Source organism: Pan troglodytes, chromosome 7 (assembly GCF_028858775.2).
Source record: "Pan troglodytes isolate AG18354 chromosome 7, NHGRI_mPanTro3-v2.0_pri, whole genome shotgun sequence".
In the NCBI taxonomy this organism is placed as follows: Eukaryota; Metazoa; Chordata; class Mammalia; order Primates; family Hominidae; genus Pan; species Pan troglodytes.
Genome location: NC_072405.2, coordinates 67037328 through 67063454, shown reverse-complemented (window position 1 = coordinate 67063454; position 26127 = coordinate 67037328). Strand labels below are relative to the sequence as shown.

The window sequence follows — 26127 nt, the reverse complement described above, 5'->3', positions numbered from 1 at the left end:
TTATAATAAATTACTTTATTTCTTCAATATATTTAAGGTAGAACATATATTAATTTCTTTTGGAGAATCACGTACATAGATTATATTATCTATGAGTTCTTCTTTGAGGATAGTGTAGATGGTTTTACAAAATATTTCTTATAAAAAGGAGACAATGGGTCTTACATAGCTGAGAACCACTACCTGACATTACTCATTTTCTTTAGAGTCTTTTCTAAAACTCTTATTGATCATAATTTGTACATTATTGCAGATATGGTGTGGCTCAAATTTTAAAATTCTTTTAATATACCACATTTGTTTAAACATTAGCCTACAAAGTTTGTGGTTTATTTTCATTTAACAATAAATTAGTTTTTATCTATATAACAGAACATTCATTCTCAATATGTTCTTTGTTTCCACTATCTTGAAATTAGTATCAATTTCTACAGTTATGTTGGTCTTCGCTTAGCCAATCAAAACTTCCCCCACCTAGTTGCTCGCAGCTCTTCCCAGTGATTCTGCAGGTTTCCAAGTCCACAGCATTGACTTAAACCATTATATCCTGTATTTGCCACCCCCATATACTGCCTCCTAGGACAGCTTCCCACCTTTCCCAATGCCTTCAGCATACTTCTTAGGGCATTTGTTGCCTTTGTTTGGTATCCTGACAGTAACTGTATATAATTTAAATTCAAAATTCATGCTAATTAGTCTTCTAAAAGACGAATTTAACCTCCACTCCATGTCAGCCACTCATCCTGGACATATTTCAACATTTGGAAATGCTCCACCTTCTATTCCTTTATGGAGTATAACCCTGTATCTATAACTCTGGTTATATACAGTAAAACTCTGATCCTTTCCTACAACTTAATTCCCCAGTTTATGCTCAACTTTATGTCTTTAGTTGCATATCTACTTAGAAATAACTCCACTTTCAGCTAGTTTAATCATAACACAGAAAAGCTTTTATTATCATAGGAAAATCACTTGATTCCTCATCCTTTAGCAAGAAGAGCTGGTAAGTTACAATGTTCTTTGGATGGGTGAGAGCACTGAATATCTGAGTTTACTTTCACAAATTATAACTTCAAACTAACCTTTTGAAATCTTCTGCCAGCAGTAATGCCACATTAAAAGATTTCTAACATAAGTTGCTGAATTTCAGGCATACATGCAATGAGAGTCACCCTGTCAACAGTAAGCAGGACAGTGGCTTAGTGGGTGGGCAGCTACATACTAATTAATTCATTGATTATCACACTAAGATGTTTCTTCTTGGAGCTGGGTTCATAGTTTCATCAGATTTTAAGATGGGCCAATGTCCAATGCCCCTGGCCCACAAAATTAAGAACCAGTGACTTACATACAGATAGCAGTATATCCTTTATAAACTTAAGAATACCTACACCCCCAGCAACCACTTATTTAATATATTCCAGGAACTACTTCTTGAAAACCCATAGTGCACTAATAATGAGTAGTCTGTTAAGAAAATAAGTCCCACTCTACATAACAAATAGAATACAAATAATACATCTTACCCTCTCTTAACAGACTCCAGAAATTGAGCATTTGTTGGTTCATTGTAAGGTCTCAATTCTCCATCATCTAAACTGAAACCATTGCTCCACAGTTTAAGCAAAATCTGAACCTTTTGGGTATAGAAAAAAAAAAAAAAATATATATATATATATATTCACATATACATAAGAATATATCTCCCCCAAATAATTTTAAGTTCCAAATGTGATATCCTAAAACGTATTTACTTAATTTAAAATAGGGAGTTATTTCTACTATTCTTTATTCATAGTGAAAGACATTAATGAAACCACATGTGTTTGTTTAGCTAGTTTGCATTCAGCTTAACAAACTGACAATGGCTGCAAATACCAAAGGTCCTGCAGCTGGACCCTGGCCTCGAAGTACAATTATTGGTGGATGGTTCACAAGAAAATGAAAGCAATGAGAAAAGCTGTACTCCATGATTCCCACTTCCTTCATTTTCCTTCATCTGCACCCATACTCTTCTTTGCTACAGAGCTTAAATATTCATCCTAAGGGGAACAGAATTTCCAGTGACCTTCCAAGAAACTATCAATGTCTAAAATAAAATTAAAACTCCAAAATTTCAAAAGGCAACAGAAACAAAGAATGACTTTAGGTGTTCTTCATTTACACCTCACCTCATTTTAGATTATGAAAATATACCATTTATAATAATAACTATATATCTGTTCATTTTTCTTTTTTTAATTGATTTTTTTATCTTAAAGATCCAGGGTCTTACTATGTTGCCCAGGGTGGTCTCGAACTCCTGGGCTCAAACAATCTGCCCACCTCAGTCTCCCAAAGTGCTAGGATTATAGGCGTGAGCCACTGTGCCTGGCCCAAGTTCATTTTTTAAACACCTGTTTTTTTTTTTTTTTTTTTTTTAAAGAGATAGGGTCTGGCTATGTTTTCAGGGCTGGCCTTGAACTTCTGGGCTCAAGTGATCCTCCTACCTCAGCCTCTGGAGTAGTTGGGACTACAGATGCATGTCACCACGCCTGGCTGCAAATTCATTTGGAAAATGAATCACACATTCTTTCAACAAATAGTTCCATATCTTTAAGTGCAAGGCATAATTGTGATATAAAACATAAAGATCGAGACTGAAAACTCACACATCATTGGTCCTTTTAACCCATGTTTTAAAAAGTAACAAAAATATATTTGTATTATCAATTCTTAATTTTAAAACCAACAGTTTTAGTAACTAGAAGCAAATATTTATACTTTTTCATTTTGATTATTGTACCTACATCTTGCAGCTGATTTTCTCCATAGATATATTCAGACCGCTTACAAAAAGAACTACCCAATCTGTATCCTCCACCTGTAAATGACTAAAATACATAGCAAGTGAGTTAAAATTCACAAAGGATTATTCAGCAAAAAGTTATTATGTGATATGTATTTTAAAACTAGATTAATTCTAATTAGCCAAAGTGGCTCATACTGGGGAGCCTTCAAGAAACAAAATTACCATAAGACTTGACTAAAAGATAATTTCAAACCATTGACGAATAATGAAATGAAAACCAAAATTTAAGTTTCATTACAGCAGTGGTTCTCAACAATGGATGTCAAAATTATCATAGAGGCTTTTTTAAAAAGACACGTTTCTAGGCATATCCCAAATTTATTGAACCATAATACCTGAAGCCATCAGGTAGTTTAGATAACCTCCCCAAATGATTCTGATGGAGAAATTCCAGGTTGAGAAATGCTACTTGTAAGAATGTATGAAATGATACCACAAAAGACACGTAACTGTTCGTCTTTAGTATATCAATATTGTGTCAGTTGATAACAATTATAAAAGCTGTATAGAGGTGGCTCATGCTGGTAATCCCAGCACTTTGGGAGGCCGAGGCAGGCGGATCACGAGGTCAGGAGATCGAGACCACCCTGGCTAACATGGTGAAACCCCGTCTCTACTAAAAATACAAAAAATTAGCCGGGTGTGGTGGCGGGTGCCTGTAGTCCCAGCTACTCGGGAGGCTGAGGCAGGAGAATGGTGTGAACCCGGGAGGCGGAGCTTGCAGTCAGCCCAGATGGTGCCACTGCACTCCAGCCTGGGCAACAGAGCGAGACCCTGTCTCAAAAAAAAAAAAAAAAAAAAAGAAATTTAGAAAGGTACAAAAGCAATTCAATGGAGAAAGGAGTGCCTTTCAAGAAGTGATGCTGGAGCAACTGGACATCCATAAGCAAAACAATAAACTCTGGTGTCAACCTCTCACCTTATATAAAAAATTCAAATAGATCATAGCTTTAAATGTAAAGCTGTAACATTTTTCCAGATAACAAAGGAGAAAATATTTGGGACCTACAGTTAAGTGAAAAGTTCTTAGACAATACAGCAAAAGCATGATCCATAAAAGAAAAAAAAAGGAATAAATTGGACTTTATCCAAGTTTATAGCTTTTGCTTAGTGAAAAATCCTGCTGAGGATAAAAATATGAATGACATTCTGAGAGAAAATATTTACAAACCATGTATCTGACAAAGGACCCATACCTATTAAAATATACAAAGAATTCTCAAAACTCAACAGTAACAAAATAATCCAATTAGAGAATGGGAAAGTAATGAAGAGATATTTCCTTGAAAAGAATAATACAGATAATGGCAAGGAAGCACATGAAACGATGTTCATCACTAGCTATTAAGAAAATGCAAATTAACATCATTAGAGAAAAAAATAAAACCATGGCATGTTATCACTATACACCCATCAAAATGGCTAAAATTAAAAATAGTGACAATACCAAGTGCTGAAAAGGATGCAGAGAAACTTGCTCTCTCATATATGTGGGAATATAAAATGGCACAACCACTCTGGAAAATAGTTTGGCTGTTTCTTAAACTAAACGTACACTTAATGTATGATCTACCAATTGCACTTCTGAGCATTTATCTCAGAGAAATAAAACCATAAGTGAGTAAAAAAACCTGTACCCAATTGCTCACAGCAGCTTTATTTGTAATAGTCAAAAGCTGGCAACTAAAATATCCCTCAATAAATGAATGGTTAAACTGTGGTATATCTATATAAAATGCTACTCGGGAATTAAAAAGGAACAAAGTTGTGATACAAGCAATAACTCGACAGATCTGAAGGGCATTATGCCAAGCGAAAAAAGCTATTCCAAAAGGTCACATATTGTATGACTCCATTTGTATAACACTGGAGTTTCACCATGTTGGCCAGGCTGGTCTTGAACTGTGATCTGCCCGCTTCGGCCTCCCAAAGTGCTAGGATTACAGGCATGAGCCACCACACCCGGCTGGTTTAACACTCTTAACATGATAAAATTATAGAGATGAAAACCCGACTGGTATTGGCTAGAGGTTAGGGATGGCATGAGAGATGGGGTGGGTGTGAGTGCAAATGGTAGGCTATGAAGGAGAGTTTCAGTTGGGTGATTACACATGTGATAAAAGGACATAGACAGAGAGAAATGCCAAATTCCTGGCTTTCATATTATACTACAATCATGTGAAACGTAACCATTGGGGGAACCACTGGGGGAAACCATTGAAGTGAAAGGTACATGAAACCTCCCCGTATTCTTTTTGCAAATGCCTGTGACTCTACTAATTATTTTGTAATTAAAAGGTAAATTAAAAAGTTGTTCAGAAATGTAAGAAATTGTCTCAACTTTCAATCATTAATAGAAATATTATAATTTTATAAAAATGAAACAAATATTTAAAACAAAAATATACAATTAGAAAAACAATGTTTGCAAATAATAGAAAAATGAAAGAGGAGGTAAAATATAGAAACAATGTATTTAGTTTAAAATTGAGCACTGACCTTAGATTTATCATCACCTGAAGCTCTTGTGGCTTCATTCAGAGGGACAGCCCCATGTTCCCTTGCCTCTTTGAAAAGTTCATTCACAATTTTCCCAGTTGAAGGTCGAACTATATTTAATCCACTGTATTCATGTTCACTTGAGTAAAACCTTTAAACATTTTAGTTCATGAATAAAAACTTAGGATAACAGACATAAACTGAAGTAAAAAGCTACATAGTCTTATGAAAATAAAAGTATTTTATTTAAAAAGAGGTATTATTTTGACTTCTATGAGAATATTTAATTTTTAAAATGGGATTAAGGAAAAGTATAATAAATAGGAAATAGATCATATACTTTCTCACTGAGTTTGCAAAGATTGATTCTAAGGGCAAGTTCAGCCTCCAGCACGGCAACTGGCTTGCTTGCTGATCCCTCAGCCTTCTGTAACTGCTTATCACATACATCTCATTCACTAATTCAGCACTTCTGATGTAGAAGGAAAAGCAGTGTCAACAGTCAAAAGATAGTCCCTTCTCCCTAAGAAGGCCACACTCAGTAGAGACCTAGTTAGTGACGAGATCTTTAGATTTAGGCAGTATAAACAGCTAATTCTAAACTAAAGGGTTATCTAGAGAGGATTTATCTTTCAGAGATATTTGGATTTAAGAGACCTACTCCCTTAAAAGCCCCTGTGTTTGTTAAAAGTAAATAATTTAGACAGTAATTTTTTGGCGACCAATTTCTACTTTGACTCCAACTTCATAAATGGTCCTAGGAAACATAAAAATTACCTTTATGTAAGATTAATAACCTACTTTTATCTTTCAAGATTTTTTCTATCAAGAATATCAGAAACTATAACAAATGAAGTATCAACATGGAGACTTCCAGGGTAAGATGACAATCAAACTTCTTTTGTTAAAATACTTGTAACTCTCCAATCCAATTCCAAATTCACACTGAACTGACACATAGAACAAAACAATGGGGGGAAATGATATCTGCCTTGGAGACTAGGAATGGAATTCACCTTCAAGGCTTTCTCCTAAATTAGAATATGCAAAACTGAGTAAGATAGAGGAAAGAACAGACCAGCTCTCACTTTGCAGTAAAGGAAGGAAAAGATCCATCAGGATGGAGAACAAGGAGACACCAGGAGAACCCTACTAAACCCCACAAACTGCAGAAGGTGGAGGTGGGGCTTCATCCTGCCAGTGCTCTGGAGAAGTACACTGGGCCCACATTTATCTAGAGCAGGAGCCTATGGAAGCCCTTGTCCCAAGCTTACACTCAAGGGTCCAGAGTAGCAAGCAAGGTTGAACACTGCCCTAGTTGGCTTTTAAGACAAGCCTTAGTGTTAGAAGCAGATTATTTTAGGTAGCGACGACAAACACAGAAAAGCAAAGCAACACTTCCTGCTGCAGCTGTCTGCTGCCGTAACACTCCTCCCCTCTCTGGAGTGCCCTGGAAACGAGGAATGGAAGTCACCTTCAAGGCTTTCCACATCTCTAATCTGGCAAAGTGAATAATCATTCCTTTTTATCTCAGTCTTAGTGAGAAAGACCTTACCGCAAAAATCGGTCATAGCAAATGATTTCCTATCTCCTTTACGGTTAACGGTTTTTATTATTTGAAATCTTTGCCTACTCTAAGGTCATAAAGATATTCTATTTTCTTCCAGAAATTTGTTTTAATTTCTATATTTAGATCCACAACCCATATGGAACTGACGTTTATAGGTGGTATAAGGTAGAGGACAAGAACTATTTTTTCTCTACATAAATGTCCATTTGTCCCAGTACCACCTAATGAAATTCTGCCCCTCACTGCTCTGCACTGTCATAAACCAAGTTGCCTATGATTCTGAGTTCTCGTATTTTGGTCCATGGTCTACTGTCAGTTCTTACTCTCTTAACCATTGCAGCTTTACAATAAGTCTTTGCATGCAGCAGTGTAAGTCCTCAACTTTAATTCTTCATGAATGTTTGGGGCAAAAATATTTAGGTTGATTGCTGAAGTAATTCTCTATACTCATTCAAACTAACTTATTAAATGTAAGTGAAAAGGAATAAAAGATAGGCATCTGTAGTACAGAATTAGTACTTAGCTGGGCCTTAAAAGGATTTAGGACATTAGGACTTAGATAAGCACAGAGGACAAGGGACAAAATTCTAGGAATGAAGAGGAACACAGGAGGAAAACATCAAAATGACCAGAGGAATCAGAAAAAGAATCAGTCTTTTACAGTTTTCTTTGTATGCAATTATGTCATTACACATAATGAGCTTTATTTATTTCCAATTTGTATACTTTTGTTTTTCTAATCTCATTGTGCTAAAACCTCCAGTACAAGTTGAATGAAAATTGTGATAGGGGTTACCCACTGATAATGTTCCCAACTTCAGAAGAGTTGAGCGGTTTCAATCTTTTTAGATCCTAATGATGATTACCCAAACCTTAAACATATTATCTGCGACTGGTACCCATCTTTCCCGTGCATTTACTCCCTGTGGTAAGATTTTTGCTCCCATTGTGCTACTGAGTCTCAAGGTTTGCTACTGAATACTCAAAGGTTCTGAGTTATCTTCTCATTGCCAAACACAAAAGACTTCCCTCAGTTATTAAACACTTTCCGAAACATTTGATCCTTTTGAGCCTATCCTCCTTCTCCCTTTCGCTGTTTCATAGTTGAACTCTCTCCTGGACTTTCATCATACCAAAATTGCTTGTTTCTTTGCCCAATGGGATCCAACATCTCCTTCTCTATTTTACTGAGTTTTCTTCCTCCTCCTCTTACATAAATATGCCTATATCCTTGACTTCAATTCCCCTCTATTTAAGCTCATGTCATCATCAAAATATTTATCCACTGCCAAAGATAACCTCTTCCTATACAGATGACTCTGAAATATGTGCTTTTACCACTCACTTGTGGTCCAGTGTTGAATTTAAAAGCACCTGCTAGATAGTTCTACTTCACTCAAGTTCATCTCCAAAACTGAAGCTATTTCTACACATAAGCCCTCCCATTAACAATCACACTTTTTCCTGTATCCCAAATTTAAAACATTTAAGTCTTCTCTCTTTCCCACTGGCTTACTCCCTATATCCCATGTCATTACATTTCTACAATAAACACCTTGAAAATATCCTGCATTAATTTCACCCTTTTCTCTCCATTCCATTGACACTACCTCAATCCAAAATTTATTTATATATTTTTTGAGACAACATATGGCTCTACTGCCCAGGCTAGAGTGCAGTGGCGTGATCTTGGCTCACTACAACTTCCACCTCTTGGACTCAAGCTATCCTGCCACCTCAGCCTCCCGAGTAGTTGGGACTACAGGCGTGCACCACCACGCCTGGCTATTTTTTTGTAGAGATGGGGTTTAAGCCCTGTTAACCAGGCTGGTCTTGAACTCATGAGCTCAAGCGATCTGCAACGCTTCAGCCTCCCAAAGTGCTAAGATGACAGGCGTGAGCCACCGTCCTTGGCCTTGAATCCAAAATCTTATTACCTCATTCCTTAGTTTACCTCAATTGTTTCTGTCTTGATTTCTTTCTCTCTTTATCCTGTTCTCTCCATCCTCATTAATTTTATATAGTATTGCCAGTCCTATTTTCCTAAATGAATAGTAATAGCTAACATTTATCAAGGGATGACTATGTGTTTAGTTAATCCTCCTAACAATGGTATTACTCCTATTTTACAGGTAAGAAAACTAAGACTGAAGGAGTTTAAATAACTTGCCAATTGGCAAAACCTTATTAGAAGACAGAGAAAAAAAAATTACAGGGAGGAGGAGCAAGCCAGCCTGGGGGGCGGCTGCACAGTCTCCAGGATCCCCAGGCCTGGAAGGGGGTCTGTGCACAGTCGGCTGGCTCCGCCCCGCATCTGGTCCCGAGCGGGCCTCCCTCGGGCCAGCCCAATGTGACCGAGCCCAGTGGAGCCTGAGCAAGGAGCGGGTCTGTCACGGAGCCGGAATGTGGGAGGAACATGACATTGTGGAGATGGTTTCACCCAAATATCACTGGGGTGGAGGCAGAAAACCCACTGTTGATAAGAGGAGCTGATAGCAGTTTTTTGGCAAGGCCTAGTAAAAAGTAACCCTGGAGACTTCACACTTTTTGTTAGAAGAAATGGAGCTGTCACCCACATCAAGATTCAGAACACTGGGCCGGTCACGGTGGTTCACACCTGTAATCCCAGCACTTTGGGAGGCTGAGGAGGGCGGATCACAAAGTCAGGAGATTGAGATCATCCTGGCTAACATGGTGAAACCCCGTCTCTACTAAAAAATACAAAAAAATTAGCCGGGCATGGTGGCAGGCACCTGTAGTCCCAGCTACTCAGGAGGCTGAGGCAGGAGAATGGCATGAACCCAGGAGGCGGAGCTTACAGTGAGCCGAGATCATGCCACTGCACTCCAGCCTGGGTGACAGAGCGAGACTGTCTCAAAAAAAAAAAAAAAAAAAAAAAAAAAAAAGATTCAGAACACTGGTGATTACTGTGATCTGTGTGGAGGGGAGAAATTTTCCACTTTGGCTGAGTTGGTCCGGCATTACACAGAACATCACGGGCAATTAAAAGAGAAGAATGGAGATGTTATTGAGCTTAAATATCCTCTGAACTGTGCAGATCCTGCCTCTGAAAGGTGGTTTCAGGGACACCTCTCTGGGAAAGAAGCAGAGAAATTATTAACTGAAAAAGGAAAACATGGTAGTTTTCTTGTACGAGAGAGCCAGAGCCACCTTGGAGATTTTGTTCTCTCTATGCGCACCAGTGATGACAAAGGGGAGAGCAATAACGGCAAGTCTAAAGTGGCCCATGTTATGATTTGCTGTCAGGAACTGAAATACGATGTTGGTGGAGGAGAACGGTATGATTCTTTGACAGATCTTGTGGAACATTACAAGAAGAATCCTATGATGGAAACATGGGGTACAGTACTACAACTCACGTAGCCCCTTAACACGACTCGTATAAATGCTGCTGAAATAGAAAGCAGAATTCGAGAACTAAGCAAATTAGCTGAGACCACAATAAAGTCAAACAAGGCTTTTGGGAAGAATTTGAGACACTACAACAACAGGAGTGCATAATTCTCTACAGCCGAAAAGAGGGTCAAAGGCAAGAAAACAAAAACAAAAATAGATATAAAAATAACCTGCCCTTTGATCATACCAGGGTTGTCCTACACGATGGTGATCCCAACGAGCCTGTTTCAGATGACATCAATGCAAATATCATCATGCCCGAATTTGAAACCAAGTGTAACAATTCACAGCCCAAAAAGAGTTACATTGCCACACAAGGCTGCCTGCAAAACATGGTGAACGACTTTTGGCGGATGGTATTCCAAGAAAACTCCTGAGTGATTGGTCATGACAACGAAAGAAGTGGAGAGAGGATAGAGTAAATGTGTCAAATACTGGCCTGATGAGTATGCTGTAAAAGAATATGGCATCATGCGTGTTAGGAATGTCAGAGAAAGCGCCGCTCACAACTATATGCTAAGAGAACTTAAACTTTCAAAGGTTGGGCAAGGGAATATGGAGAGAATGGTCTGGCAATACCACTTTTGGACCTGGCCGGACCACGGAGTGCCCATTGACCCCAGGGGTGTGCTGGACTTCCTGGAGGAGGTGCACCATAAGCAGGAACGCATCATGCATGCAAGGCCAGTCGTGGTGCACGGCAGTGCTGGAATTGGCCGGACAGGGACATACGTTGTGATTGATATTCTGACTGACATCAACAGAGAGAAAGGTGTTGACTGCGACACTGACGTTCTCAAAACTATCCAGATGGTGCAGTCTCAGAGGTCAGGGATGGTCCAGACAGAAGCACAGTACCGATTTATCTATATGGCGGTCCAGCATTATACTGAAACACTACAGCGCAGGATTGAAGAAGAGCAGAAAAGCAAGAGGAAAGGTCATGAATATACAAATATTAAGTATTCTCTAGCGGACCAGACGAGTGGAGATCAGAGCCCCCTCCCACCTTGTACTCCAACTCCACGCTGTGCAGAAATAAGAGCAGACAGTGCTAGAGTGTATGAAAACATGGGCCTGATGCAACAGCAGAAGAGTTTCAGATGAGAAAATCTGCCAAAACTTCAGCACAAAAATAGATGTGGACTTCACTCTCTCCCTAAAAAGATCAAACTTTCGCAAGAAAGTTTATGTGAAGACCAAATTTGGATTTGGAAGGCTTGCATTGTGGTTGACTACCTTTTGATAAGCAAAATTTGAAACCATTTAAAGATCACTGTATTTTAACTCAACAATACCTGCTTCCCAATTACTCATTTCCTCAGATAAGAAGAAATCATCTCTACTATGTAGACATTATATTTTATAGAATTTTGTTTTAAATTGAGGAAGCAGTTAAATTGTGTGCTATATTTTGCAGATTATGGGGATTCAAATTCTAGTTACAGGCTTTTTTTTTTTCTTTTTATAACCTTAACCAGTTTTAATTTTTTTTTCCTCATTGTCGGGGATAAGAAGAAATGATTTGGGAAGATTAAGTAACAACATCTTAGAAAAGTGAGAACAATCTTATTTACCGTCATGTATCCAATAATGGATAATTCATTTTGATGGCTTCTATTTTTGGCCAAATGAGAATTAAGCTAGGGCCTGAGACTGTCAGAAGCTGACTGGTCTACCTTTGCATTGGCATTAGAGTCATAGAAAAGGAATCATGGATATTTATGAATTAAGAGGTGTAGCTTTTTTTTTTCCAGCCGATGACCAATTACAGTTTGGCTTTTGACTGAGAAGGTTGTGGTGGGAAAACGTTTGCCATATTTTCTTTGCATTTGAGTAATTGTCTTCTACTCAGAAAAAAGGCATCTATGAATGACCAGTGTTTTTGGTTGTCAAATGTTGCTGACAAACTTACCCTAAAACTTCAGTGGCTTAAAAAAAAAACCCCATCCCTGGCTGGGCGCGGTGGCTCACGCCTGTAATCCCAGCACTTTGGGAGGCCGAGGCTGGCGGATCATGAGGTCAGGAGATCGAGACCATCCTGGTTAACACGGTGAAACCCCATCTCTACTAAAAATACAAAAAATTAGCAGGGCGTGGTGGCGGGCGCCTGTAGTCCCAGCTACTTGGGAGGCTGAGGCAGGAGAACGGTGTGAACCCAGGAGGCGGAGCTTGCAGTGAGCTGAGATCTCGCCACTGCACTCCAGCCTGGGTGACAGTGCAAGACTCTGTGTCAAAAAAACAACAACAAAAAAAACAACAAAAAAAACCAAACCCACCCCCAACTGTTCTTCAATCTGAGTTGGGCTCAGCTGGGCTGTTCTTCTGCCAGCCTGCAGGTGGCCACTCATATGGTCAGCAGGTTGGCGGAGAGACTGGGATGTCTGGGCTTCTCTTTCTGCCTGCAGTCCTGAGTCTCTCCTTCTTCGTGTAGTCTCTTTCAGTGGCCTGGCTGGCAGGTAGCTAGACCTCTGACATGAAGCTCAGAGCTCCCAAGAGCTCAAAAGCAGAAGTGGCCAGGCCTTCTGAAGACTTAAGTCCAGAATTGTCGCAGCTTCCCTTCTACTGCCCTCTACTGATGATGATGATGATGATGATGATGATGATGATGATTTCGTCTCATCAGAAGAGAGCTGGAGTATGCCCTCTACTTACTAAACAAGTCACATGCCCAGACCAGATTTAAAAAAAGGGTGTGAAGTAGAGGTGCAGTTAATTGGGAGGCCACTAGTCTAACAGACGGTCACAACCACTGCCATGGAAAACCAAGGATATTAGCAAAAGCAGAAGTTGCTAGTGACCTTGGGAAGCCAAAACTGCTTACAGTAGCTGAGACAAGCTGAAAGACTGAGAAATAAAGAGAGGGTCTTCAAGAAGCTTCCTGAATGATTTCTGCCAATCCTGAGCCTGTTTTTGGAACCAGCACTTGGGGAAACTGATCTTGTGAGGATGGATGTGTTTAGGGACTCAGGGCTTTTGAAAGCAGCACCACCCCACTGGGGCACCCCCAGACTTGGGAAATGTGACTCTTTCTTAATGCCACTGGTTTTTAGTCAGGCCACAGTGAGAAGGAACAGCCCTAACAGGCCTCCAGCCAGGTTGAATGAGATCATTTTTGTTTTAGCCAAATGGTAAGATTTGCTAATGTTCCACCTTAAGTGCCTTTTCCAAAGACATCCCTCTTCGCCTTATATGTTGAATCATCGAGTGTGGATATTTCAATGAAAATATCATTAATTGACTTTTGTGATGGTAATAAAATGCTATGGCATCTTTGCTGTGAAGTTATTGTTTCCCCGGATTCTTCTGACTTTGGCTCCTGAAAGGAAGGCCTAGATCCAGCCCTGGTAGTAGTTCCTTTCTGAGGTCTCTCAGTCTCTTAAGACCCTGAGTTAGTTTGGCTGCCATTCTCACTAACAAAATGTATATCAGCCCCTATCCCTGCCCCCCAATATTCATTGAACTTTGAATTGCTTCAGAACACGGGTGTGGCCTAAAGGTATTCCCTTATTAGGGAAATGTCATGACTGCTGTCTTCTAGTAAAACTTGTAAAGAAAAAGATTCCAGTTCAGTATTTGCAGCAAGAAGCTTGAATCCTGTTCTTTTTATTGCATTGTTACATTGACTCATTCTCCATTTTGCTTTGGTTTTGTTTTGACTTGACTTTGGGGGTAAAGTCTTTCACCAGCACACAAGAGTTTGATTGTACAAATATATCTCCTGTATTAACATCTCTGCCCGTTGCTTAAGATCAGTTGCTTTTATACTCAGAATGGAAATACCTGATCTTGGCTAGCTTTGTTTGTTATATTGATTTCATTTAGATTTCCCTCCACAAGGTCAGCAAACTATCATGTTCTTATGTAACCTTAGGCCAAGGCCAGAGTTATCATAGTCCCTAGGTTGCTAAGGCTTATCATGTGTTTGGTAAAAGGTGATTGCAGGTTCTCAGATGAGGTTACTTTACATGGGATGGAATCAGGCAGAGAGGCTGGGATGATGGAGAAAGCTTGAGGTGCAGGTTTTAAAAAAAGGTGTGGAAATTAAAGTTCCAAAGAGGTGGTTGCTGAGGAAGTGAGAGAGCCCAGGGCCAGTAATGAGAGAGCCCAGTCAGTAATGGGTGAGTCAGGTTATTTGGAAAGTTGGTATGACAAATACATGGTATTTGTCTACTTCTAGGTTGCTGGTAGGTATTAAATATGCACAATATTCCAGAGCTCACTGAGGGTTTTAAAATTATAAGCATAGGATTTTATATTTTGGGGTGAAAGAGTTATCTGGCACATGGTATTGGGTTTTTTTAAAAAAGACAAATTTCACAGTCTTAATAGCTTTAAAAAAAAAAAACTAAAAGGCGCTTCATGTCTAGTGTGTGGCCCTCCTGAAACTTATGGTCATCTCTCCCACTGAAATCAAGGTCTTTTCAAATGTGGCTAAATGGGGATGAGAAAACATGTGTAGGACTTTCTTGGTGTGTGTGCCTTCTTTAAAGAGCCCAGTTGCTTCGGGGAAACAGTCAAGAAAATGGTCAAGATTGTTTTTAGAGGTGATTTTATTGGGGATTTTAAGAACTAATAATATCTTGAGTTATTTTTAGTTCAGGGGGATGTGGAAAGGTTTGCAATTGTGAACTGTTTTGTTTTAGCTTAGTATCCATAAGGGAAACTTAGACTGTAGACATAACTACAAAGCCAGTGCAGTTTTTATTTTCTGTATGTTGTTGGGGGAATCAAGTTTTACATATAGCAAGCACATGGCCTCCCTGATGTCAGGATGCCTTTGTCAGGATCTGTATTTGCCCTTAATTTTATTGAAATAGCTTTTCCTTCTTCCTCTTGAAAAGTTCCAAAATATAGTTTATTGTATCTTTCATCATTAAAAATTTGTTCTTTTTTCACTACAGGCAGTTCACACAAGGCAAAAACTATTGAACAGTTGGTTTTAGTGGGTCATATAACTTTGCTGTATATCAAACTAATTTTGACAAGTTTTCATCCTAAGCCTCAAATCATGTAATTAATAATTTGTCTGTTTATTTGTGACCTAATTGTAATTCTTTTATTAATAAAAGCTAATGGGAAAAGGATCCCTGATTAAGCTGATGACTAGACCTACAATTAATTTTCCTGCAGTATATGAAGTACCAGAGTATTAAAAGATATTTAATATTTTATTGATAAATCTATCTTTTAAAGGGAATATGTTTTAGGATGTCATCTTTTGATGTGAATCATGTAAATGTTGATAATATGCTGTTTATTATACATTTAGTGTTTCAAGAGATTCACTTAATTGCCTTTTTGCCCACTTATATTATGTAGTCTATTTGCAACTGTTTTTTAAAAAAATGACATTAAAAGAATACTTTATGTAGAGAAACATTAGTGGATGTTAATTGTCTCCCCACCTATATTTATGGGTGTTAGCGCAACTGCTTTGCTAGTTGCAAAGCTGTATTATCAGAGTAAAAGTGTATTTGTAAACTGTATGGGAACTAAAAATTAGGAATAAAACCATTTTCTTATATGAAAACAAAAAAATTACAACTGAGATGTATCTATCTTGAGTCAAAGCTTTTAACACTGTATTATAGTTTTGTCACTAAATTTTTATTAAAAGACAAATTGACTTTCCACTGCCTTCTACACAGGGGCAACTTATCTTCTTGGTCTTCAAGGCTGTATCCGCAACTGGCTACATAATTTGTGAGACCCAGTGCAAAGTGAAAATCGAGTCCCCTTGTTCAAAACCAATTAAGAATTTCAAAACAGTAACAGCAAAGCATTACTCCAAGCACAGGGCCCTTCTAAGCATGGGGCCTTGTGCAATAGCACAGGTCACATGCCTATGAAAGCCTTCCTGGCTGCACCCCCATCTATCCAACCTTATTTGCTACTAAGCTACTAAAGTTCCGCTGGTTCCTTTTCTGGTTCCTCTGGTCATTTTGATTATGTGACTCTCTGTTCCTGGAATTTTGTCCCTTGTCTTCTGTGCTTATCTAACTCCTAATATCTTAAATCCTTTTAAGGCCCAGCTAAGTACCAACTCTGTGCTAGGCATCTTATTCACTTTATCTCATTTAATTCTCAAAGCAATACTACTATATAATGACTTGTGGAGGACATACCCAAGTTCTGATTGTGATATTTAACTTTTCATGGATGAATATGTCAAAACAGGCATCAGACTATATCCTGAGGGTCTTTCTGTAGATTACGTAACTCCTCTTGTAAATTAAAAACACAGACCATCTTATGTCCAGAGTTTCAGATAATGAAACTGTCTTGGCTTAAAATGACAATGAGACAATAACTGTTTTGATTTCAAATACTGCCCAAGGAGGTGGACCATGAAAATAAGCACTGTTTTCTGTACCAAACAGACCTGTAGAAATACAACGAAACTGGGAAAATTTCGATATTGAATATGAAATCAAAGGAAGTATACACTTAGCATTAGAAGATATCATACTTAGAAAAAAAGATTGCAAACAATTTGCTATACATTGTATTATAAACAGATTAAACACAGTTTACGTCTCAACCTATATATTTTAAGGAAACTCAGTTCTTTTGATAGATAAATTATTCTAGAAATCAAATGTGAGGCACAAAATCCTTACAAACTGGATTACTGAATTACACCTATTAATCACAGCATTGTTTCAGACAGCATAAAAGAAAACCCTTCACTGAAATATCTTAATGATTATATTTGAATAGCAAGGAAAATATTAATACAGTAATCTTATGATAAGAACTCAAATATTAAGTCATTCAACTTATGTTCAAACTGGGGAAACAGTGGCCAAATAGTGAGTAAAATGTAAGTACACAGATACGTATTAAGTACTTTCAAGACTTGGGAGAATATATAAATTAAAGAAGCAGCTAAAAATACAGTATTTTATATGTATAAAGGTAAGAATTAAATGAAAGAATAGGATGTTCAAATAGTGTCAAGATACCAACCTGCTGATTACAAACGACACACAGTATCTTACAATGGAGTGCTGTGGTGGTCAGCACCTTAACCAAATGAACATATCACTAATGGTGGAAAATCCTGAAATTATGACTCCTGTTGTCATGTAATAAATAGCAGACAATATCACTTATCTAGCATACCCGACAAAAATTCTAATAAAAATCTAATCATGAGGAAACAGTGATCTAGAATGTTAGACATTTTATAAGACATCTGGCCTAGACTCTCTAAAAAAGTCAAGATAATAAATTTTAGATTATGTAGCTGAGCTAAAAACAATAATAAAAAGGTGGGAAGAATTCTGTGTATTCAGAAATTCAAAACAGGAATAATTAAATGCAATGCAATGTCCTCAGTTGAATCCTAAATCCAAAGAAAAAGCTATAAGAGATATGTGACTACTAACTATATATTAAATGGCATCACAGAATTACTACTAATTTTTTTTTTTTTTTTTTTTTGGAGACAGAGTCCTTCTCCATCATTCAGGCTGGAGTGCAGTGGTGCCATCTCGGCTCTCTGCAACTTCTGCCTCCCAAGATCAGGCGATTCTTGTGCCTCAGCCTCCCAAGTAGCTGGAATTATAGGCTCGTGCCACCATGCCCAGCTAATTTCTGTATTTTTAGGAGAGATGGGGTTTTGCCATGTTGGCCAGGCTGGTCTTGAACTCCTGACCTCAAGTGATCTGCCCACCTTGGCCCACCTAAAGTGCTGGGATTACAGGCATAAGCCACCACTCCCCGCCTGAATTACTATTAATTTTGTAAGGTGTTATCAATTTTGCAAGTGTGTGCTTCTTCTTGGGAGACTCATGCTGAAGTATCTAGAGGTGAAGTGTCATGATGGCTACAATTTCCTTTCAAATAGTTGAGTAAAAAAGAGAGAGAGAATACATGCGTGCACAAGTTCAATGTAACATTGTACCAACTTGGTGAATATAGGTGAAGTAAACACAGTATTTACTCTACTAGTCTTGCTTTTTGATGAACTGAAAACTTATAAAATAGACTTTCTGAGAATAAGATATAATGGGAAAACTGACGTTTCTTCCCCAGGGATGGTATTTACAGTACTAAAAAGATGTTAATGAAAATATTCCTGGCAACAAGAAAACTCACAGCAATAAAAGTCACCTGGTTCTCATCTCTTAAGTCTTCACAGTTGGTTGTTTTTATACTTCAGGGATTTTAATAACAACAAATACTATTTAGGAGGTCACACATTAGAGGAATCATCACCCAAAGGAAGAAGAGACAGACTTCAAAAATCATAGATTCTTAAATGGAGGACAAAAGACCTGCAGAGGCTCCATGGAGTGGCTTCAAGAAACACACAAATCCTTAAAAACGAATGACAAACTTGCACATGAAAGTTGTTTTGAGAGGAGAATTCTATAGCTTTCATCAGACCCTTAATGAGTCCTATGACTCAAAAAATATTAAAGAACCATTGTGCCCAAGAAAAATAGTATTCAGGATATAATTTCATATGATATCTACCAAAATATTAGGTATTTTAAGGTAATTTTTCCGTAAGTTTCTTTTGGCTTTCTGATTGTAAAAGTTTTAAAAATAGTACCTAAATGATATTAATCATTTCTATTTTTTATCCAAATCTGCCTCGATCTTGGAATAATAATTTTTAAAAATTATTGAAGAAACCTTGAAGAAGGCCATTTAAAATAATTTGAAGTTAGTAAATTTTTAGAAAGGATTATAATTTCTTTTTACAACAAAACAAAATAAAACTTACCGTTGAGGTGGTGTCCGTGGGCTCTTGAAGACTGTAGCTTTAGGTCTATTAGACTTGGAAGATTTGCACTTCACTTCATCTTCATACAATTCTGCCAAGGCCAACTACATAATAACAGGCTTGTTACAAAGTATAACACTAGGAATAACCTCTTCCATACAACTAGAAGTTATGTATAGAACACTAACTTAAAATTGAGTGGTAAAGACTTTTCATGAAAAAAGCTGCTGCTTCAGATGATTCCTTTCTGAAATAAACTTACTGCATCTCATTATATAGAACTAACCAAAATGCCACATCTATTAGAATAACTTTAAGTTATAATAATTACTTGATTATTTTCAATTAACTATTGAACAGTGCCAAAATCTGTTTTAGGTAACAAACCATTTTCAAATTTAAACCTAAAATTCTTGTGCAATTCTTTTAAGAATTCCTGAAGATGTTCACACTAACGTCAGCTTCTTTCATCAGATCTCATAAAATAGTTTCATTCAGCTATTCAAGTTTTCAAACTCCAAGCATATAAAACAATTTCAGAAGTATTCTATTTAAAAGTCTACCAAACTTATAAATTTCATCGTGTTTAGGAAAATGAGTTTCTGAACAAACAAGACCATAAATTATATATGGTTTATATACCATTTAGAAAGTAATATTACCAAATTATACATTCTAGATATTGGCTGGATAGTTTATTTCAAAATGAAATAAAATTATATTTGTTCTTAAAATGGAATTTTAAAAAGTAATCCAATATTTCAGTATTGTATAGAATTTTTTCTGACTTTTGACATCTTTGGACAACAACTCAACAACTTCCTTTAATGCTCCTGTGGCTATTCAATTATAATTGGCATGACCATAATCTCTGTTTTTTTTTTTTTTTTTTTCAAAAAAAACCCAAAAAACAAACAAACGAAAAAACCCAAAACCAAAACAAAACAGATTAAAATGCTCCTTTCAGAAACACAAATGATATGAAAACTACCTCCAAGAAGAACAGGGCATTGGGGCAATGTTAATTCTTTGAAAATTCTATTAGTCAACTTTTAAAATATACACAAATAAAACAAAATGAAAGACTTCTAATTTTTTTACCCCTACCCTCCCACATTCAGTAACATTCATATTTGTACAATGGCAACTTTGCTAGAAATCTAAATTATAAAAGTGTTTGGTAATCTAAAAGGACTGAATTCAAATCGTAACTTAGGCACTTCCTGTGTGATCTTGGGCAAATTATTTAATTTCTCTGAGCCTTAGTTACCACATCTTCAAATGCCTATAAAAAATCACCGTAGAGTCATTTGAAGGATTAAATAATGTAGGGAAAGCACAAAGCATGTGTTCCATCACTAGAAGATATTATTCTTAAATGTTTAGTAATGATTGTATCAGTGTTTCATTTTCCCCAAGATTTTTTTTTCTTCCTACAGTGTTATATCTCCTTACGGTCCTTTACTACTCCATCCCCTCCAAAAACACAAAACAAAAAACAAACAAATGATAGAGGAGAGAGAGACAGACATGCACATACACAGTCTGATGACTAGGGTCTAAAGTTTTCAGAAATTTTACCTCCCTGAAATTTCTTTAAAGTAGTATTATTTTATGGATTTCCTTCTGAGCTGATTATGTCAGCTTTATGAATTACTTTTATGATATTCCTATTCTCATCAATGAAAATGTCATCTGTATTTCAAAGGCCCATTTCAGCTCTCCTTCACAAAACCTTTTCTAATCTTCTTAATATCTTTTTTTCTAAATACTCATAGCACGTGATACCCCCAATGACATTCATATTAAGCATTATGTTGTCATTACTTGTGTACTTTTGCTGTTTTATTTCCCCAACTAGATTTTAAGTTTCTCAAATTGTTTCTAATATTGTACCTAAAAGGCAACAAATTGACGTTGAATTATATAAAGAACATAATAGAAAATGAATCAGAAATAGATATAGATAGATGTATTTTAAATTGGGGTTATATTTGTTAAACACTTTTTGCTTTAACAAGATTTGAATAAATGCTTCCAATCAAATAACAATTTTCTTTGGTGACATAAATTAAAACAGCAAAAATGCCACTAGCCCCATGGAATGTGGAACATACATTAAGAAAAGAGGAATATGAGGAAAATGATATTAAAGAGTCTACCTGGCTGAAAGATCCTAGTTATTAACGGTACATCATTAAAAACTTAGAAGAAAATGAGTAATATTTAGAGGGAGTTGATGCCATATGGCATCATATGGCATGAGTTCATTAGTAAATACTACAAAGAAATTTAATTTATATTATTTAATATAGATGACATTACATCAAAAGAGGAAATGATAATTTAAATTGATAAATATTAATTGAAGTACTGGTCAAAACTAACACAACAAAAAAATCTCAAAACGTAATTAAGAAAATGTTTCAATAATATGCAGAGGATAAAGTATGTAAGTAAAGTATTGATAATCTTTCCTCTAGAATTTGAAATGTGAAGAACTTGAAACCTGAAAGCAAAGGAATCGGGTGAGAAAATAAAGTATATAGCAAAATATTAAAAGTACTGGAATTCTCAGCCTTAGAGTAACCAATTCTAGACGCTGTAATAAATGATTATTATACAAACACCTGGGAACTTGTAGGAGATGCATATGCTTAAACTCTACTCTAGAACCAATGAATCACAGTCTGGGGTAGGGCCCAGCAATCTCTGACAAGCCTTCCAGGTCACAGATGCATACTAGAGAATCAACAATACAGAATAATGACATTCAATATGATTAGGGTACTTGTGGCAACACAGTTATCAGAACAGCTATCCGACATTTTAATTCTTCTCATTTATAGTACCCACTATTGAGTCCATCCTAACAAATCCAATCCTAACCCTAACAATACTGAAGTTAATCCCTGTTCCCACTCCCTCCCCGTCCAACCTATGTAGAAACACATAATATGTGGAGGAAAACTGGGACAGAGTATACAACTAAATACCTTAATGAACATGTGTGTGGACGGGCTGAGGGACACCAGAAGAGAAAGCAATTCAGAAATACTATTGAACACTGGTGAGGTTTTGGGCTTAGTTTTGCCACTAACAATCCCACCCCTAACTTTCCCCCTGACCATCTCCTTATTTGAGGGGGATGAAGGGAGCTATGAAAATCTACTCTGATATGCAAAAAAACATTTCCGAGTCTGCAGTTTGTAACCTGGGGGCTCCCAGGGCTGGGAGGCCTTTTGGGAAGCAACTATGCAGCTTTTCTCTGGTGGTACCTGGAACACTCCCTCCTGATTTAGATGCTGACAAACCCTACACTGCATGGCAGCTAAGATACACTTACTCAGGGGTAATTCTGCTTGTTCCAATTAGTAATATGTTGCCCCTTTACTCACTCTGAAAGACTCTTAGAGCAAGCTGTTAGGAAAGTAAGAAATATCTACTGAAAGCTGCACGAACTGCGTAACTCTTAAGAAAAGCATGTCTAGATTAAACGGTAACAAGATAATCTATAAATAATCAATATCCAAGGTACCATTTGGGAAGAACATTATTTAATTCTTTTAAACTTTTGATACATACTTTATTTCTTGATATGCCATCCCTTTGGCTGTTTTCAAGTTTCTTTGCAAGTTCTTCACATTCATATTAAGTTCTAAAGGAAAGATTATCAATACTTAGATACTGTACTTGATACACCAAATCACATTCATAAAGAAATCAGTTATCTTCCTACTGCCCTAACCTACAAGAAGTAGACAGAAGATGAAAAAAAAAAATCCCCATCAAAACTTAGGGTGGAAATGAAGGCATTCTCACAATTAGCAACATCTACCAGAGTATCTCCACACATTAATCATACTTTGATCCACTGGATTAAGACTGCAAACAATTTGCCAAGAATCAGGTGGTCATTAACCAAGCTGTTTTCACTTTTCACATAAAAAGAAGAAATGGATTTAAATTAGGGAAAGGACATTAAGTTATACACTCTATTAACTTTAATGATATTAGAATTGACTAGCCAGGGAAAGTTATAGCATCTTTCTCCTGAGGAAAAAGGAATCAAATATTTGCCCAGCAACAACTGAGCCAGGATAATGTAGGAATTTTGCATAGGCCCTTTATAACATTATTTAATCCTTACACCACCACCAGCACCCTGACCTTCCTCAGTTTACAAATGAAGACACAGGATCAGACAGGTTAAGACATTTCTCCTAAGTTCACAAAACTACTAAGTAGCAGGACTAAGAGGCAAACCAAAATTGGTGGGACTACTAACTCCATGCCGCCTCTTAGTGATGTGGGTTTATAATAGGAAAGATGAGGTACACAATAGCTTCCTATCCCTTGATACTGTTTACTACTACTGAACCAACTATGGGAGCTGGAACTATTCTACATTAAGTTCACCTCCTAATGTTACACTGATCTCTCCAGCCTCCAAATTCTTCGCTTTATGCACTGCTTATTTTGGCACCCAATCATACTCCATCTTAAAATGTTATGCTAAGTATTCATACCCTATTTCTTCGAAGAAATCTGTAGGCTTCCAAAAGGTAGAACTGTCTTTCACACTTACATACCTACCCATCAATAGAGTTCAGCACCGACTAAGGATTTGATGTCCTTATTTCCACATTCCCAAAGCTCAGCAGTATGTTACAATGGATGGTGGTTTGTTCACATTAGAATGAAGTGTGGTTGTAAAGTAATACAGTAAAACTGTTCTACCAAGATTCTCCTTAGTATCTCCTTACTGATATTTACTTGTTAAATTTTTATCAATAATCTTATAATGAGACACAAAAACGCCTAAAATGAGAAAAGTGGCGTTAGTATCTGATAAAACGGGATTTGGTGCGCTACTATTTAGCTAACTAATACTAGTGTCCTACACAACATTACGAAGTTTTATTTCCCAGTTTCTTCAGTGCAATGTTTTAAAGACCACAGCTTAGACAACTAGGCTGTATGGGCATAGAGTGCATCGCTTTCCTTCACCCCTTTAAAAGAAAAACCTACCTGATAAAATGGAACCATTTTTATATTTAAGTAAGCAAGTCAGAAATAGCATCCAAGACAAAAAAGAACAAATCACGTATCATTACTGTTCAGGTGACTGTCTACTTCCCTGCGGCCACAGTAACCTTTCTTCTGGAGTAAGTCTCAAGAAGGAAGCATCAACCCGTGAACCGACCAACTGACCCCGCAAAATGTGATTCTAAACGAATAGCTATTTTTACATCGTACGTGGGGTGGAAGGGAGACAAAGCACCAGCGCTGGAGGCTTGGGCACTTGTGTTCACGACCACCACAGTGTCAAGACCCGACCTCGAGAGACCGGGCGCCGGATTCTATCCCCAGACGGGGTCGGGGAAAGGCTCCGCCGAGGCCAGAGGTGGCCTCCAACTCGCACCAGGCCGCGCCGTCACCAGCCCGCGTCCACCGCGGCGCTCCCTCCCCCGGCTCCTCGCCTCACCTGCAAATCCCGCGCGCTCGGAGGCCGCGGCCCGGAAGACCTCCTCTCCTGCTCGCCGGGCTCAGGGCCTCCGCCCTCCGCCATCTTCCGCTGGCTAGCGGCGCCCGCTGCGGACGCACCTGCCGCAACTTCCGGGGCCGGTTGCCTGGCAACCGCAGGAGGGGCGAAGACGCGCAAGGTGCGTGCGCGTCCCCGCTACCCGAACCCGCGCCCCCGTTTCCGGTGCTGGCCCACCTTTTTGGTTTCTCCTTTTTTCTTAAAGGGAGTTTCTCCGCAGGGAAACCTCTGTTAAGTTTTGTGTTGCCCCTGCTACTCGCCTAAAGGCACTGTAGGCCGCCCTAGAGGGCAGCATAGACTTGCAGATTCATTTAGCTCAACAATGAAAACATCCTCTGGATTTTTCATCTGATGAAAAATTGCAACCTCTCCATCTAGTCTTGGTCAGATTCTCTGATCTTTCCTATCAAGGATTGGATGGTACATCGTCACCACAGCGTGAATTAGCACTGAGAGTGAAAAACACCGTAAAAAGTGCTTGGAATAATTTGCTAAAAGCAGAACTCTGCCGGGCCTGTGGCTCACGCCTGTAGTCCCAGCACTTTGGGAGGCCGAGGCGGACGAGGTGATCGAGACCATCCTGGCCAACATGGTGAAACCCCTTCTCTACTAAAAAAAAAAAAATATATATATATATATGTATATGTGTATATATATATGTATATGTGTATGTATATATATATATATATATATATACACACACACAAAAATTAGCTGGGCGTGGCGGAGCGTGCCTGTAGTCCGAGCTACTTGGGAGACTGACGCAGGAGAATCGCTTGAATCAGGGAGTCGGAGGTTGCAGGGAGCCGAGATCGCGCCACTGCACTCCAGCCTGGCGACAGAGGGAGGATCCGTCTCAAAACAGAAAAAAAGCAGATCTCGAGACTATCAAGCCCTTGTCATTCAACTGAAATTGATTTAGACTCTGGTCTTCTTATCCTAGGCACTTTTTTTTTTTTGAGACGGAGCCTCGCTCTGTCGCCCAAGCTGGAGTGCAGTGGCGCGATCTCGGCTCACTGCAGCCTCCACCTCCCGGGTTCAAGCAATTCTCCTGCCTCAGCCTCCCGAGTAGCTTGGACTACAGGTGCGCGCCGCCATGCCCGGCTAACTTTTGTATTTTTAGTAAAGACGGGGTTTCACCATGTTGGCCAGGATGGTCTTGATCTCCTGACCTCATGATCTGCCCACCTCGGCCTCCCAAAGTGCTGGGATTATAGGCGTGAGCCACTGCGCCCGGCCTCCTAGGCACTTTTATGCCCAAGGGATGCAAAGGTAAAAAGAAATAGTCCCAGTCATTATGAAACTCAGTCTAGTAGGGAAAAGAGATATGTAAACGGACAAGATGCAGCTTGCAGTAGAGCTTTGCTTGGGAGGGTTACAAAGGAAATGTGAGCCATGTGAGGGGAAATACTCCGTTGGTATCTGCTGTGTGCACCATGCTAGGTGCTGGAGTCGACAGCTTGCCGCCCGAGCTTTGGCATACTGATCGTTTTGATGTATAA

The 26127-nt window shown here is 38.3% G+C and overlaps 1 protein-coding gene and 1 pseudogene across 4 annotated transcripts in view; one reads left to right on the top strand and one right to left on the bottom strand.

Moving 5' to 3' along the window:
* UBXN2B (UBX domain protein 2B) overlaps nt 1-24705 on the bottom strand; it is a 40538-nt gene extending 15833 nt beyond the window's left edge. For 2 of the 4 annotated variants that reach the window (XM_001156049.7, XM_009455424.5), the window contains exons 1-5: nt 24569-24693; nt 19081-19184; nt 5354-5504; nt 2793-2876; nt 1530-1639 (exon numbers count right to left, since the gene is read on the bottom strand). In XM_001156049.7, the coding sequence (XP_001156049.1) occupies nt 1530-1639; nt 2793-2876; nt 5354-5504; nt 19081-19184; nt 24569-24652 (533 nt within the window). In that variant the 5' untranslated portion in view covers nt 24653-24693. Of the gene's footprint in view, nt 1-1085; nt 1177-1529; nt 1640-2792; nt 2877-5353; nt 5505-19080; nt 19185-24568 lie in introns of all 4 variants that reach the window. The other 2 variants (XR_010159570.1, XM_009455423.5) reach the window with 2 other exon arrangements.
* On the top strand, nt 9340-12569 carry LOC742247 (tyrosine-protein phosphatase non-receptor type 11-like; annotated as a pseudogene).
* Nucleotides 24706-26127: the final 1422 nt, after the last annotated feature.